A 17,380-nucleotide genomic window follows, 5' to 3' on the forward strand; every position below is an offset into this window, starting at 1 on the left:
CTAAATGCTGCTTCTCCTTGTTCTCTGGATGAACAGAGTAGACTGAATCTAGAAGGCCTGAGGGGTCTAGGAGGTTGATACACTGATAACAAATATTTTACGTATTGAGGTGATTTATCACATTCAGTAATTTATAGACCAATAGGAGGATTTTAAAGACTATTCTCTGAGCTACAGAGAGCCATTGGAAGGACTTCACTTTTTTATTCTATAAATGAAAAGATAAAACAGCCCTGACAATTTTTTTATATAGAGATGAATATAATTGTTATAAATCAGTCCAAATCTGATAACTTTGCTGTTTATGCTCTTCGTGTCGGTCAGCCATTGTACATTTCGCAGGAATTCACCCAGTCACGACAAAAAACATAACGTATAATTAGCTTTCCAATGAAAGGGCTTGCTTTTATTATTTCTGACATTTATCTGAATTAATGAGCACATGTTGGAAACATTAGCCACCAGGCCACACACATCCACTTGGAGACGACAGACGGCTTAATTAAACTCCAACCTCTGATCAGCTTTACTTGTTAACCTTCAGTAGTGTCTGTCTCAGTCAATCTGCAACAACCTCCGCAGAGCCTTTCTAAAGGAATAACATTGATGAAACAATTTAGGACATGCAAAAGTATTTACACCCCTTTAACTTTTCCAGAAAAAAATGCATTTTATTTGCATTGTATATGTTAGACCAGGGGTAACGAATTAAAAATCAGCAGGATCCAAATAAAGAAAATCAACAACCAGTAAAGGTCCGGAGACATTTTCAATTATAATCTATTACTTCAGAACTACTGCACAGAATTTTACACTGAAATAAAATGAGGTTTTTATGCATCCATGTTATGCACAATTTTTTAATAAAAGGATCTAAAAAAAAAAAAAACAGAAAACGTGTCCATTTTAAAATCTAAAGTGTTACGTGATACAAATTTGGCTGATTTGTATCACGTGCAGCCTGGTGCTGGATGCTCTGGAGGACTTTACCGTATTAACAGGAGAAGCAGTGCAAGTGAAGTTAGAGACTGTCGTCGAACAACATTCGGTAATTTAGAAATTTTTTAAATCAGGTTGGGTCCAGATTAAGACTGGTTTATACTCACAAACCAGGTCGTCTGCGTGTGTGTCGCAGTTAACACAGATATGCCCGCACCCCTTCAGCAGACACGCTGCACCTCTCCAAAATTGTAGGTGAAGTCAGAGGTGATGATGGCAAAACTAAAGGAGCTCAATTGGCTGATCATGTTGCATGAACTGGAACGTGCTTTAATGAATTCTACTTTTAAAAACAGCTTGGATGCTTCTGAAGAAAAAGTTTGGTTTTGTTCTTGGAAGCCGAGTTTGCCGGTTTCTTATCTCTCCTTCCTTTATTTCCTCCAGGTCATCTGAGGGCCGCGGGCCTGCCCAGGTCACATTGATGCTGGTGGTTGCTTCCCCCCTTCACCGGGTGCCATAGCAATGAGTAGTGACCCCGGCCAGAGGCTGGACTCTGAGTCCTCCAAGCAATCTGGTAGTCTCACAGACATCATGGCCGCCATGAAAACAACAGACACTGAAGGATCATCTGCCAATGGCATAAAGAACGGCAAGGCCCAGCAGGATGGGAGTCAAAGCAAGAAGGTTCAGGTGCAGCGACCCCACCTGTCTGCGAGGAAGCTGTCCCTTCAGGAGAGGGGCACCTATCAGTCAGCGGGCCCAGAGGGTGCTTACCCGCACATTTCCCCTCGTGGCGCTCGCAGACCCACAGTGGAGTCCAAACGGGTGTCCATATCAGACTCTCAGGTGGGTTCATAATGTTTCACTTTATTCTTTTAAAACATGAAAACACCTTTTTTTGCAGCTCTGCTTAAAAAATTAGAGTAATGTAGGCCTAAAATCTTCCAAGTCACTTTCATGATCTCTTTCCATTCAGTACTCAACCTGGACCATTCCCTCTTACTAGAATGGAAATGACAAACCGCCACACTGGAGTTGCTTTAGAGCTGCTCACTGATTTCTTTGTTAAACGGCTCTGAATGTGTTTTAATCACAATTGACAGTAGAGTTTTAACACTTATTTTATGAAATGGATGAATCCATTACAGGAGCTCATTGCTTTGCAGCATAATGATCTGCTGGATGAGTTCCTATATGTGATCTCACCTTCCTGCTCCAAAGAACAATCGCTGGTCCTTGGTGCCAGCTGGATGCAGCATGACAAGAACGAAAAATTCTATCAAAAACAAGCTTTAGATAATCCTTGGTGATTAGCCCTGAAGGACCATGAGCTAGTGGCGTCAAGTTTTTCTTTCCCAACAGATTGAACAAAGTCAAAGTCCTGCAGATTTTACTCCTCTTGGACGAGGACATGGCAGCTGTTATTCACTTGGGAGCAATCCTTCAAACTGACATCCACCCATGCATGTGGTGAAAGTGGAGAGGAAAAAGTTTAAAGTTTAACCATCTGCCACAGATAACTGGGGGATTTTTAAAACTGAGATTTTTTTCCTTTTTTGTAACAAGACCTGCATCTACACACCCTCTAGATTTCCAACAAGAAGTCAAAGTCAAATAGACAGGTCACTAGGTGCCGACAACAGCAACACAAAGGAGAGGAGAGTTTAAACACAGTATTTAACTGAAGAAGCTCCTCCTTTAATTTCACTCCTTCTTTTGGTCAGATGCCTGAATAATAATTGCATTAATAAATAATATATAATCTGCCCGGTAAGCCCTGTAATAACAAAGATGAAAATGAACAGGAGTTGGCAGATACTTACTTGGTTTGGTTGTTACAGAGAAATTATTTAGCTGTTTGTTTATTTGTAATATTAGGCAGCTCCAAAATTTTGTGCAAGTTCCTGCTTTAAATCAACCTTCATGTATGACGAAACAGAAAAATAAAAGAAAAAGACCAAATGACGTGACAGGGTGCAGACTGTGCAATGACAGGATGGTCATTGCACAACACCAAGCGAGTTGAAGGATTATAGGTCCATCATTTAAATTAGTCTGGTGGCTGCAAACACTTAACCAAGCAATAAACCACCAAGTAAACATTTCCTGCATCAAACAATTTGGTACAGGGTCATGTACAGAATGTATTATTCATACCCCTTTAAATTTTTCACTCTTTGTTTTATTGCAGCCATTGGTTTAATCAATAAGGTTCATTTTATTTCTCATTCATGTACACTCAGCACCCCATCTTGACAAAAAAAAGAACAGAAATTTAAAATTCTTTGCAAATTTATTGAAAAAAAAAGACTGAAACATTAAACGATACTAATGGTATTATGGTCTAACATTTCTATAAGTAATTGAAATACTGAAAATATATGGCTTGCATCTAATTTTAACACATAGATATATATAAATATCAAATTATCTTACCCTCATTTGCATGTGCAGAGGGCAGGCACCACATAGCCTTTTAGTTTGTCTGGGCAGACCCACACCTGGTGACGGCATCACGGACAACTATGCAGCATTCATGCCATCATCACTGTGATAAAACATATATATATATATATATATATAAAATCGGAGATGGGCCTGTCATTTCCTTATCTCGCATACATTTTAATTCTCCCACTGCTTTTTTGAAGATGACACTTTTCAAAGAGAGGTGAAAACACTTCCTGTTTGCACAATTGCAGGTTTTTTCTGCTTAAACCTTGGAGGAATATATGTTAACACTAGTGATGTGGTTGGAGCTTTTATTTATTGTGAGAGATGCTCAAAGGGATTTACTTGTTTCTCTAAAATCAGAAGAATAAATTTAATGCTTTTGGATATTCCGCATAGTGGCATGTAAGAAAAGACCAACTCCTTTCCTGTGACGTTTGCTGCTGTTCTTTTTTTTTTACTTTGCGATGTAAACATGGTGCACAAATCATATTCTGCAGCAGAGGGAACTAGAGTTCAAATTCAAACACAATGACTCTGATGTGGAGTGGATTAAAGTTTGGATTAAGATAATCCAGAGGAATTGGGAGATTATTCCAATGCTGCAGGAACAGACAGACTGTAATGTGTTGAATGTGGCTGCGGCTATGGGAGCAAAAGGACAGACAGGAAACAGAATAAGAGCTTTGAGCCACTTAGGTCCTCCATGACATTCTCAAAGCAAAAGCAGAAATACAGTCGTAGAGCCACGAAGATGAATAATCTACTGTTTACTAAATGTCTTTAAGAAAGTCACCATGTATTTCAACTCATTCCGGGCGAGACGGGTTTATGCATACAGTGCTGCACCAAAAACACAAACTAATGCACAGGGTTCAGCTGCTCTGACAGTCCATCTTTTGCAGTAACTTACCATTAAATTTTTATTTTAACAGTTTAAACCCACAGCATGTCATTCTGAACGGTCTTCATATTTTAAATAATAAAAGGGAAAATGGATTATTCAGTCTCTATGCTGTGGGTTTCTCTTGAACAGCTCTGACTGACTGCGTCAGTATCTCTTCACAGCATTTTATATTTTCTTGAAAAGAAAAATTGTGGGGGACCCCAAGGTGACACCAGGCCAGCTCAGAGACATAGTCCCTCCAGTGTGTCCTGGGCCTTCCACAATGCCTCCTCCCAATAGGAAATGCCTGGAACACCTCCTAAGGGAGGCGACCAGGAGGTATCCAGAATAGACGTCCACCTCAGCTGTCCGCTTTCGACGGGGAAGAGCAAAGACTCTACTTCGAGCTCCTTCTGGGTAACTGAGCTCCTCACCCAACCCCGAATGGTGCGCCCAGCGACCCTGCAAAGGAAACTCTGATCCTGCTGATCATCCTCTTCACACTGGGCTGCAAACTGCCCAGTACACTCTGAAGGTCCCGGATTGATAAGGCCAACAAGACAACATCATCTGCGAACAGCAGAGATAATATCCTGAGGTTCCCAAACCAGACACCCTCCAATCCGTGGCTACGCCTAGAAATTTTGACCATAAATGTAATCAACAGAATCAGTAACAAAACACAGCCCTTGTAGAGACCAACATGGAATGGGAACATGTCTGATTTACTGCCGGCAATGGGAACCAAGCTTCTGCTGCTGTCATACAGTGCATGGACATCCCTTATCAGAATGTCTCCCTATACTCCTGGAGCACCCCCCATGGGGCACCATGAGGGACACAGTTGAACACCTTCTCCAGATCCACAAACCACATGTGGACTAGTTGGGCGAACTCCTAGGAACCCTTGATCACCCAAAGAAGGGTATAGAGCTGATATAATGTGCCACGAGGAGGAAGAAAACTGCATTGTTGCTCCTGGACCTGAGGTTTGACTATCAGCATGATAGTCTACTCCATGGTGCTGGAGTCCTCTCCAGCACCATGGAGTAGACTTTACCGGGGAGGCTGAGGAGTCTGATTCTTCTGTAATTGGAGCATACCCTCCGATCCCCATTTAAAGAGAGGAACCACCACCCTTGTCTGCCAATCCAGGGGATCTGTCCCCCGAATGCCACGCGATGCCGCGGACACGTGTCAGCCAAGACAGTGAGAGACCTGTCCCTAAGGCGTACGGAGCAACCCTCTCTTTCACTGTGGTGAACTCCAACATGTGATGACTGAGCTGGGGGGCAATGAGCAAGGCCCACCGCCTATATGCCCTTTATACAATACCAGAGTAGTGCAGCATCCAGCTCCATATATGATGTGACTTTCCTAATTACTGCTCTCTGTAGGTCATTAAAATGACTTGAAACGTATTAATCTCTATTTCCTGCAAATATTTATTGTCTAATTTGCTTTACCATAATTTTGAATTATTTCTATGCCTACCATAATATTTACATGAAGGCTTTCTAAGCTTTAAATGGATTTAAAGATAACATGTCGGGCAAAAAGCAATGTGGTGCAGCCCTGAAGAGACCAGTCCATAGTATAAATTGGTCATATTTGTGATTTCATATTCAACTGATTCATCTTTCCTTACTATTCGATTAACATTTGGCTTAATTTCTACACAGTCCTAGAAAAGTACAATAAATAAAAATCCTTCAGGGCTTCTAGATTTATTATTAATTGACTTATTTATAACCTTATATTTACTTCACCACATTGATTGTGAATTCACAATAAATTCACTGTATTCTGCTTTCCCAGATGTGTGGAAAACCAATGCAGTTAATTCATTATAATGGTCTGTATACTTCGGTTTATTCTCTACTTGTTTTTATGTGTATGAATTTAAATGCCGAATGCCACAAAACTTTATCCACTTTATTTTAATTTTTTTTTGCAGATTCAAGGGTAGTGAGGGGTTCTCTGTATTTGTGTGCATGAAAAAACCAAGGAATAAAGCATGCTTGATAGAATCAATATTGCTTAGCTGTCTTCAGCACCTGCAGAGAAAAATCACCAGAGCCGTCAATAAAAAAAAATCGCTCTCCAAGATTAACTTAGGGAACAATGACGTAGTAAGATAGTTATTGTTTTTGTTGTTTTTAACGGATGATGGAGACAAAGAAATTCATCACAAAGATGTGATGAGGAAAGGTATCGATTATATTTGAGATTAATGAAAGCCTGCCGTCCTTTGATCACGCAGAGCCTTACAATAGCTGCCGGTTAGTAGAAATCCAGCTGTTCCTTGAAGACCTCAGAGGTTTGTCAGAGAACATTAGTGAACAAACGGCATCATGGGGAATGAGGAAAAGAGCATATAGGTCAGGAAGGTGGTATTGCAGCCATTTAAAGCAGAGTTGCTTTATTAAAACAGTAGTTCAAGCTTTCGACACCTTGAAGAGCACCATGCAATCCATCATTAGGAAATGGAGAGCTGTCCTAAGAACCACACAGTCTATAATGTTTCAGCAAGTTGTTCTGCAATGTATTGATTCAGAATGTCTTAAAGGGGAAGTTCGACTTTATGTCTTTATTTTCGACATTTGATTTAATAATCCCTCTGAATTTAGGTCAATGAGCCACAGTTTGCCAACAGGTTTCCTTTTCTTTTCACCTCTACACATTGTTTCTTGTTGCTTTAAAACAAAGAATCCTGATGAAGTGGTTTTTTCAGCTGTAATTTGGTAAAGAAAAAAAAAACTGAAGGCTGATGAATCATGCGTCCGTTAAAGATATAGAGCAAAAAATCCCTGTTAGGATTCCTGCATCACATTAAGTTTTCGAGTTTGACTTTTGTGTAAAAAGCATTAAAAGTGTGAGACTTACTTAAGGCTTACTGCCATTGTCTATTACCCCTAACAGAGCATCAGCTGCAGCGCGGCGTCTATAGAACCACGGTTCCCATAAAACCTCCTGTCTTTCCATTATTCCCATTTACTCCCCCCATTCTGTAGCTCGTCCATCCCAGCACAACTAATCAATGCAACAGTTTTCCTCAATTATTACATTCTCAGCACAAACACTAATGACTCATAATTTTTTCTAGAAATCCTCTGATTGGTGTCTCCTCCTCTGAATCATTTGAAGTCCAGCTGCCCTGCTTCTATCTCTCCATCCTATAAACACGTTCCAGGCTCTGGCCTGAGGCGCTGCTGTGCCTCAGAAGCCTTCACCACCACCAGCTTTAACCAGAGAGCAGCTTTTAATCCTTTCTCCCCACAGTAAAGTCTCTTTCTTCTTCAGTCAGAAATCCCCGCTCACTCTCTTCTCATTAACGAGCAGTCCATGAACGCTCTGCACCAACCTCTTCATGCAATGCCCTCCCGCCAACAGATCCTCACCTTGAGTCTCTCCTCCTCCTCCTCTTGAGTCCCGCTGTGGTCAGCTCTGCTTTGCTGCAGCCCTGGCTGACTCCATGCTGGGGGAGTTGGTTGCTATGGAACTGCAAATCAGCCATCCAAACAGTGGCACTCTAATGGATTTGCAGATGGTAAACAAGCTACAACCGGCATCGTTACCTACATTTGAGAAAGAAATGACTTTCAGGTCACGTTGAAAAGTCACTCGCCCAGGATCAACATTTTCTTCGCTTCACCTCAGAACATGCTTCTAATTTGGTTGAGATGTCTCTGATGAGGATGAAGGTGACTGATGCTGGTAATTAACTCTTTGTCTTGTGCTCCTCTTCCTCCCAGGATTGTATCCAGCTGAACCAGTATAAACTGAAGAGTGAAATTGGAAAGGTGAGTTTTTTCTTCCTTTTTTGTCTTTTCTATTCCAGAAATGTCAAACAGTAAGAAAAAAAAAAGCTTTACAAATAATGAGCTTTTAAATCTGCTTTAAAATGCATGTAAAGTACTCCAACCATGTGATACTGTTGATGACAAACCTTTTAACATGCATATAGAGCCAGGTTCCATGAGTCGGGGGCAGCAACAACATGGTCAGTACTCATTTATTAACCATAGAGTTTTTAATTAAGTTGAGTTTAACTCAGTTTTTATTGGTGTTAAATCATGAGAAACACCTGAGAAAATGTAAGGCAAAGGCCCTTTTAACCAACCACTTCACACCCTGTGATTAGATGATATTCTTAACATGTGTTGATGATCTCTGAAGGATCTTGGACGGTTCCACTTGGGTTCACAGAGGAAGCTGTAATTTGTTTTTTTTGAGGTGAAAAACTTGTTTGGTTTGCTTCTCAAAGTAACCTAGTAGCTCCATCACTGGCTTTAAGAGAAGTGGCCTGTATTGATCCTCTGTATATTGAAGGTCAGGCTGGTCTTGTGGGAAGACTGTGACCGTAACACACCACCATCAGATTAACATAAGGCTGAGTTATTCATTATAACCATTGACTACTTATTTAGTAAAAAAAAATGTTTTCAGGAGCTTCATAGCTTTGCAACTGTGAGGGCTGTAAAAATGATCCCACCAAGCTGCTGGTGGAGAAAGAAGAGAAATACACACGTCCATGCCTAAAAGCTGCATTCTGTTATACTATCAGTAAATTGCAGAAAAGTCTCCTTAACCTCTTAATTACCTTAAGTGGGGGTAATAATTTAAAATTCATAAAATTCCACTGGTAGAATATTTACCAGCAGGTGGAGCCATTGCGTGCAGCTCCAAGCTGACTCCAAACGTTCCATAGCCCACAGCTCTGGAACTGTTGTAGCTAGAGGTCTGACATTTTCTGCATGTGTGGTTGACATGATGTAGAACAAATATAATACAATAAAACCTCCTGCCTTTTCTCTCGAATGTCTTTATTACTGCTGTTCAAAAAAGACCTATAATTTCCGAGAATAAAAAAAAACAACAACTTTGAATCATGTTTGAACTGATGCAGGTTGGTCTCTGTTCTAGTCACCCAATTTTATTTATATATTAGGAAACTAGAGAGTGTTAGCTTACAAATAATGTATTGCATGTGTAATTTGGGCTTACAGTTCCTAAGTTATTTGCTTTTCCATTTGGGTATGCTAAATAGGTGAGGATTACCCAAAATGAGGTGGATGGTAAGAGGTTGATATTGGCATCTTTAGCAGAATGTATAGAAATCTGGTCAAATCTGGTGATTCAGATTCCTCATTTTGATTTAAATTCCTCTTTTCGTTTTAGAATCCTCATTTCGATTCACATTTCTCGTTTCAATTCAGATTCCTCATTTGATTCAGATTTCTTTTTTAATTCAGATTCCTCATTTTAATTTATATTCCTCGTTTTGATTCAGAATCCTTGTTTCAATTCAGATTTCTCTTTTGATTCAGATTTCTCTTTTGATTAAGATTTCTCTTTCCATTCAGATTTCTTGTTTCAATAGCATTTCCCATCGACTCTTGATTCTTATTCCTTTAAGAGGATAAAGGTGTACATGTTAGCTAAATAGTTTTGTCTCTATGAAATATTCTGAACTTCTCAATTAATTTTTATTACATGAATGTTTATTTCTTCATCAACATTACTATAATTTACCACCAGTGTTGTTTGCAGAGGCCATTAGTGTTGGTCACATTAAATTTAAAGGGGTCATAGAATGATTCTATATGGTATTTGGTGCTGGTCCTTAAGGTCTCTGAGTAGGATGTGTAATATTTGTTGGGCTGAAAATGGCATATTTGCTGTTCTATGAACCTTAATGCAAGCCTGGTTAAAAGCCCTACAGGTAAACGACAGGTTTTCTTCCTTTTAATGGTATGCTCATGAATATTTAGATGAGCTGTGCGCTGATTGGTTGGTTTACAATGAGCAAAGCTGCTGAGCAAAGACGCATCATAGCAACAAGCACTGACTCACTGAAACATCAAATTGTTGATATGGTAAGGTGACCAGATGTGTTGTTTCCAGACATGTTCTACTTTTCATACCTAAAAAAATGTCCGGGGGAATTTCAAAATCGTCCGGGATTTTTTACGGTTGGAAAAGCCCCTCGTTTCAGTAAAAGAAGTTTATCAAATCCTTCTTTGAACTGTGAACAGCTGAGCATCAAACCTTGCAAGGAGCTGCTGATAGATGTAAATAATCCATGCCTGTTGAGTCTTCAGATCCTTGGGAAGACTGTGAAAATTACTTCACAGTCTGTATGTGAATGTATGTCAATTTCTGGATGTGACAAAAGTACAGGCCAGAACCAAATGAGTTGGCTTCAACCCGAGGCTTCGTTTGAATTTCCCGTTTTATGATGGAAGTTTAGAATTGTGAGATTTGCATAGAAAGAAGATGTTGATTGGGTTTAAACTTCTCTGTATGTCCATTTCACCCACTGTAATATTATTATTCATCTATGACAATGTAAATTCGGTTTTGCATTCTGTGACCCCTTTAACAGTAGGACACCTGTTTTCTCACTTGAGCCCTGTAGGTGGCGATAACAAGCTTGAAGTGGGTTTGTCGGCACACAGAAGAGAAAGTAGCGCCAGGACCTGTGAATTAGAGTAGAAGTGAGCATGTTTTTATGCAGCAGTTATAGAAGACAAAAGACTCTGGACTCTTTCAAGGTCATGAAAACGATGAAACTTTGGAGTAAAACATTATGCCGCCCATTCAAGCATCCAAAGACACCAGTTTATTCACTTCAAATGGTTTCCTCATTGATGCCCTTCAGCAACTAGCACAGCTAGCAACAGGATGCAACATAGACCACCATAGAACTACAAAACAATGAATTTACATCCACACAATCAGTGGATTACAACTAAAATAAAACTCTAGAATTTATTCTACTAACCACTTTGCTGGCTTGCAGCTCCGAATAGGAGGAGGAACACTTTATCTTACAAGTATCTTGCCTTGCAACCAACAACGGTAACATCTTCAGTTTACACCAAGAAGAAGAAAAAGAAAAGAATGAGAACAAATTGTCATAAGAAAAGAGGGGGACCACTGTTGGTTAAACTAGGTACAGCTGCATTACACAAAAAAAAATGAATCCAGGGCATTGACAAACATCAACATGCTTGTGCAGCAACGCTGAGCTCAGTTTGTGGCAGCGTGGTGACACTTGCGGTGGCCGGTCGGGCTGACCCGCCGTAGTACTGGCAGCTGTCACTAGGCTTACGATTACTGCCACTGTTTAGGGACTGCCGAAGCCGTTTTTTGGCAAATAACTTATTTATAGTAAGTTATAGTTACAGTAAGTACAGTTGCTGCAGCCACTGAGCAGCCTAATAAGAAGCCTAATACACCAAAGTGTCAAACTATGTATTCTTTTGGTCTATGTCCTTAATTAAAAACAACCGTCTTTTATGATTTATGTCCCTATCTTACTAACAAAGCATAATCACAAAGGATAACCTAAAATAACCTACTATAAACCATTTGTTAAATTCTGTTTTCAGCCATCAGCTCCTCCACTTACTCTGTTATTTAGCTGTTTGTAACAATGATTTTTATAAGCATCTCACTCGCTGCTTTTATTCACTCCTAAAAATAATTACACATTTTTCATACAATTCGAATCATTCATTTTCTTTTACAGGGAAATCTCTGACATGTGCTGTCAGCATGTCCCATAAAATCTTTTGATAACAACTTGCCAATGCAAACAAACATATTGGAACTCAGAAAAGTCTGAATTGAATAGAAAAAGAAGATAATATAGCTTTCCTTGTCATTAAATGAGGAATATTTAGGCAGCTGTGATTCCAGGTTTGTGACTTCTTTGCACCTCTGTAGGAAGGAAACATGTCAGAAAAAGACTGAGAACACATCCTGGGAAATGATGCGTGTGTGGGACAAGCTCATTCTGTGCTGCCAAAGAATGAAAATGTTGTTTCTGAACAGGAGCAAGGCTGCCTGCTAACATGCTGGCAGTCTGGCGCTACCGTCTGTTCTGGGAAGTGATGCTTTAGAGATGTTTACAGTCTCTGACCGGTTTTATTCATGAGCTTCAATAACATGTAGAGTCTAAGTGACTAATGCATGTTCTCCTCATGTTGGTCTGGATCTGATCTGGGCTTTTGTTGTGTTGCAGGGTTCCTATGGAGTGGTCAAGCTCGCCTACAACGAAGATGATGACAAACATTATGTAAGTGGGTAACGGTGGTTCTGTATCTCGGAAACTTTTTAATTTTTGTTTATCAGACTGTTGATATTTGTCCCCTTTCTCCCTGTTTGAAATCTGGGTTTTATTTCCCTGCATGACATAGGTGACCTCATATGAATCCTAAAATAGGAGGGAGGAAGATGCTAATGCCATTTGATGCGCATCCTTTGTTCATCTCTTTAAATCTAGCTTTTGTTTTTTTATACCCGGTACCCTCAGGTCAGCAAACGAACGGAAAAATGAACGTCTGCATATGAGGTTATTCTTTGTGGCATTTCTATCAAGTTATGCGTTTCCTTGAAAGGACCGGCGATCTGTGGAGTCCTTCACACATCTAAGCTCTTCTTCTGCAGCAGCAACAATGAAAGCCTCTCGATGATTCACGTCATCTTAAGCTGCCAGCTCCGGATGGACTTTTGAAGTGCAGCCAGTAGAAGCTTGCAGCCCCAACAGTAATGAAAATGCATGCCCATGAAGGCACAGAGGTGTTGCCGACTAAGCAGTTATGTAAGGACATGGGCGAGCTGCGAGCCTTGATGCAGCGAGGGAGAGGGGATAAAAAAGGGTTCTTATATAAACTTTGACTCTTGATTGAAAAAATTATACGACGCGGAACAAGTGGCATACTGCAGAGCTGCTTAGACATGCAGCAGCATGCAGGCATGCAATGCTAGGGCTTCATGGGAATTTAGGACACTGGGACACACTGAGAAAAAATGATCCTTTGATATTTACATTATTGTACTCGTGTCTTTCTTTTTTATTTTCTTATTTAAATTTTCCCTTTTAGGTATGTTTACTGTGTTACTATTACATTATTAAATATCTCCATAAATTATGAAAAAAAAGGAAAACAATGCTACAAAAACACACACAACAAAGAATAGCATTACTAAAAAAAGTACAAAAAAGAGATAATTAGATCAGCAGATAAAATGGATAGTGATTACAATGAAGGAGATTTAGTTGAAGTTCTTTCCAACACACTCAGCTACAACTCAAACTGTACTATAAAACCACACGGTTTAAAATTTCACAGCCCATGATGTACGTTCTTACATTGAATGGCCCCATGCTCTTATGCGAATGTATTGCTCACACTGTATGCAACAATTAGGGGGAACAAAATGTGGCTCTGATCCCTTCTACTGGATTGGCCATGGAGGTCACCTGGGGGTGTTAATGGTCGTTGGGAAGTTCTGATGGGTCGGTAACTCCATTTTCAGTGAGGTTTTGGCCATATGCCTTGTTGTAGTGAGAGTCAGGTGAGGGTGTGTGAGAGGTGAATCTTCTGGGTATGCTGGTTAAGATTCTCAGTCATCCAGGTCATTGTCATTCCAAAAAACGAAGTTAAAAAACAAACCACTGGATTTTGTTTTCCAAGTTTGAAGATGTGGGAAGCTAAACTTCTTTTTCGGAATCTTCTGGGTGTTGTTCCTAAAAGTGCTTTGTAGGTGGGTGAAAGGGCCTGTATAAGACCACCTCCTCTGTTGAGAGACCAACAGGTTAACAAAGATAGCTTCCTTAACCGCTCTCTCAAACCTTCTTTCTTTCTTGGCCAGAACATGGAGTTTGTTTTCCTCAAATAAGTGTCCTTTAACCTTCAGGTATAGGTGAATGGCTTAGTCCTGTTCTGACAAGTTGGTCCTCCAATGTATAGGTCTGTGACCCAAAGAGAAGCCACCATTTTGTATTGGTTCTAAAAAGGTTGAAGGTATAAAGAAGTAGGCAGTAAAAGGTAGTAAACTCAACTCTATTGTTGTTGCATTACAACTGGCATAATGGATCTCAACCAGGGTGAAAGCATGGAAAAAGACAGATTAAAAAGTTTTGGTTTGTGAAAGGACAATATTAAAAATCTGCCTCATGTGTTCAGATTATTTTTTTTCATTAAGCTCAACATGTCAAAGACTAAAGCACAATGTAAAAATAAAAGCTGCAACAAATCCTCATGTCCCATCCAGGAACAGTGTTATAGTGAATGTTTGGATTTTCTAGAAACAGGTGTCCAGGAAAGTTTTTTTTTTTTTTTTTTTTTTTTTTTTATTGGTTCAAGGAACCAGGAAAAGGGCACACACATTAAGTCACAGTAGTACCCTATTCCCACTTCCATCAAGAAATCGCCTTTTAGCGGCAGTGGAACCAGCTCACTGACTGACCCACATAGACTCAAACGACTCGGCAAGCGACCTGAGTTAAAATTGTTTTCAATCAGCTCTGCTCGGATGGGAACATCAGACTCGGTTCAACCAGTCATATTCACAATTCAAACTTCTGAAAGTACTTTAAATATAAACTTAATAATTTTTTAATTAATACATATTGTTCAATAAATGATAGGTTTTTATAATTGAGAGTAATTTTTACTTGAATGTGAACACTACTGCCACCTACCGGTTTGTGAGTGCAGTATCGGCTGTTGAGCAAGTACCTATGCTGTATTTGGTGTCTATTATTATCCAAGTCATCTTGAAAATATTCTTCTTTGAAGTATTGGCTACATATGACGTATTTTTTTTCTCTGGCCAGAAGTTTTCTCTGGCCAGTAGATGTGTTTAACAATATTTTCAATCGTTAAACGCAATTACAGCTCAAACTGTAAGATGAAATTACAGGGTTTAAAGGTTTACACCCTCTAAACGTTTACACCATCTAAAAACCACCCGTCGGACTCCTCGCCCACAGATGGCGCTGGTCCAACTCATCACTCTGGAAGAAGAAGAAGAAATCCGCTGTCTTCACATGCACAGTGCTCGAGGTTCTGGTAAATCGGCTCGTAGACCCTCGTAGCTCTAATTCAACAGCAGAATTTGTCCATGAACATGAAGGCTGACTGAATTTCAAACGTGTTTGATTTTCTCCCGACCTTACGATTCCTGATCGGGAGGTGGTCGTGAGAGGCTAATCGCCCCTGTGAACTACACGATGCAAGACGCACGATGAGGCTGAAACTCAGCTCAACTGGAAAAAATTTCGCACAACTGGAAAAATTGGCCCGAAAAGGGCAAAAAAATGCCCAGCTTAAATTGGATTAGCAAATAAACAGTCTTATCGGAAGCTTGGGAAGAAGATTAGGAAAAAGAGTGAGCATCGTCTTCATCAGCAGAGAGTCTTCCCCCGAAATCCCACATACTCCGTCTGCGCTCCGCTCCGCCCCGCTGCGCTCCAGACCGCCTGCACAAAGCAAAGCCTACAGCCACCGCTGTGGTCCCGTCCGCTCCGCTCTGAGTTCCTGGGAGATCGTAGAGGGCATGCGCGAGATGAACCAGGGTTTCCGATATATTATATCGCTATTGGAACTGATCATAAAGCCGTGTGTTCGGAAACGAAGCTCGAGGCGGAGAAAAAGCTAGAGAATATATATATACGTATATATATATATATATGTGTGTGTGTGTGTGTGTGTGTGTTTACATACATACAGGAGTCATGGAACTCTGCTTACAGCTCCTTCATATTTCATGTACACTAATAACTTGTGTACATGGTTCTTGTTGATGGCATTAAAATCATTTCAAATAGCATTAAAATAGCATTAAATTAGAGTCACTCATTCCTGTATGAACCCTGTGAGCGCTTAATTTAATATGACATATTAAAAAAATCCCACCATCATCCAGCATATGTTCAGTTTTCTGCCCAAATATATATTTGTAGATTTTTGTAACGGGGATAAGGATAATTCAAAACAGCTTTTTTTTTAATTAACCTGTTCTCTACTCCCAAACTCCTCTCTTTTCATTCTTGTAAGTTTCTTTTGAATGGATTTGATTAAAGTTTAAGTCCCTCGGTATAAAATAAATATTTTGATGGAGATGAGAAATCTGCTTCCTGGTTGGTGAATAACCAATAGTTTGGATCCAATCATTTAAATAAACGGTGTTAGTTTTTTTTTTTTTTTTAGATATTTATAAGAATTGTGCTGTAATTTCTAGTCACCGATCTGTTGCTACTATAGTTTAATTTGACGAACCGGAATTTGTCGAGGTTCTTTTTCCTGTTTGGTGCGATTGCAATTGCGGATCTTGATCTGGCCGGAGCGGAGCAAAAAATAGCTCGGCTCCGTAATTTGTCGGTGACGGACGGAGAAGTATGGAGAGATATTTGTGCCATCGGTTTGAGCGCGCAGGAACCAATCCGAGCGCGCAGTGAGACAACAAGCGCACGCGCAAAGCCGGTCTGGCGCGCGCTCAACTCTGTAAAACCCTCTCAACACACACTGTTCTCGCGCTCAGTTTCATCTCTGCGCGTGCTCGAATCCGTCTCTGCTCGCGCTCGACCTGCTCTCTCTCCGCGCTCAACACCAGCTGTGCGCTCGGCTATGGCAAGCTCGACTCTGCGCTCGCAACTTCAGCAATGTATGTAAATGAACCATACCATCAGCCAATCACACTCAGCTTCTTTTCATCCAATGAAAGCATTCGTTCCTTCTTCTTCTTCTTCTTTTTTATCATGGCGGATCGCAAGCATCTTTAAGGTGCATACCGCCACCTACTGTTCATGAGTGTGTAGCAACATTGTTTTACATCTATTAAATTCTATTTTTTTATTTTGTATTCTGCAGATAACTAATTAATGCTTTCCTTAATCTATAAATATCCTTTATATTTCCTTTATTTCCCAATAATCCTTTAAGACTCCATTCTTGGCCTGTCATTTCAACTACTCTTCTCAATTTCTCCCTTTCAGGTTCATATGTTTTACAGTTCATTAATACGTAAGCATTCGTTCCAAATACTACACCGGGTTAAATGAAAAAATAAAAATAAAAACACAATCAGGAAAATCAAACAACTCTTACAGTTATTTTGTCAACATTCCTAAGATGGTACTATAAAATATCTTGAATTATCTCAAATAAACTTCAGTAAAACAGTTATTAGATCATTGCCTCATCCATCTCTTTTACCTGCTATTGACATGGATTTAAATTTGCTGTTTTAAAAGAAAAATAAGGAGGATATTTCAGGTTCAAGTATGGTTCAACAATATATAGATAA

General features: G+C 39.9%; 1 protein-coding gene across 3 annotated transcripts in view; it reads left to right on the forward strand.

Annotated features, from left to right (window-relative positions):
- camkk1a (calcium/calmodulin-dependent protein kinase kinase 1, alpha a) overlaps positions 1-17,380 on the forward strand; it is a 110,302-nt gene that overhangs the window by 35,561 nt on the left and 57,361 nt on the right. For all 3 annotated transcript variants that reach the window (XM_038269957.1, XM_038269959.1, XM_038269958.1), the window contains exons 2-4: positions 1,384-1,785; positions 8,032-8,079; positions 12,309-12,362. In XM_038269957.1, coding sequence (XP_038125885.1) covers positions 1,462-1,785; positions 8,032-8,079; positions 12,309-12,362 — 426 coding nt within the window. In that variant the 5' untranslated portion in view covers positions 1,384-1,461. The remainder of the gene's footprint in view (positions 1-1,383; positions 1,786-8,031; positions 8,080-12,308; positions 12,363-17,380) is intronic.

Source organism: Cyprinodon tularosa, unplaced genomic scaffold (genome assembly GCF_016077235.1).
Source record: "Cyprinodon tularosa strain WSP-4 unplaced genomic scaffold, ASM1607723v1 ctg745, whole genome shotgun sequence".
NCBI classification, from domain to species: domain Eukaryota; kingdom Metazoa; phylum Chordata; class Actinopteri; order Cyprinodontiformes; family Cyprinodontidae; genus Cyprinodon; species Cyprinodon tularosa.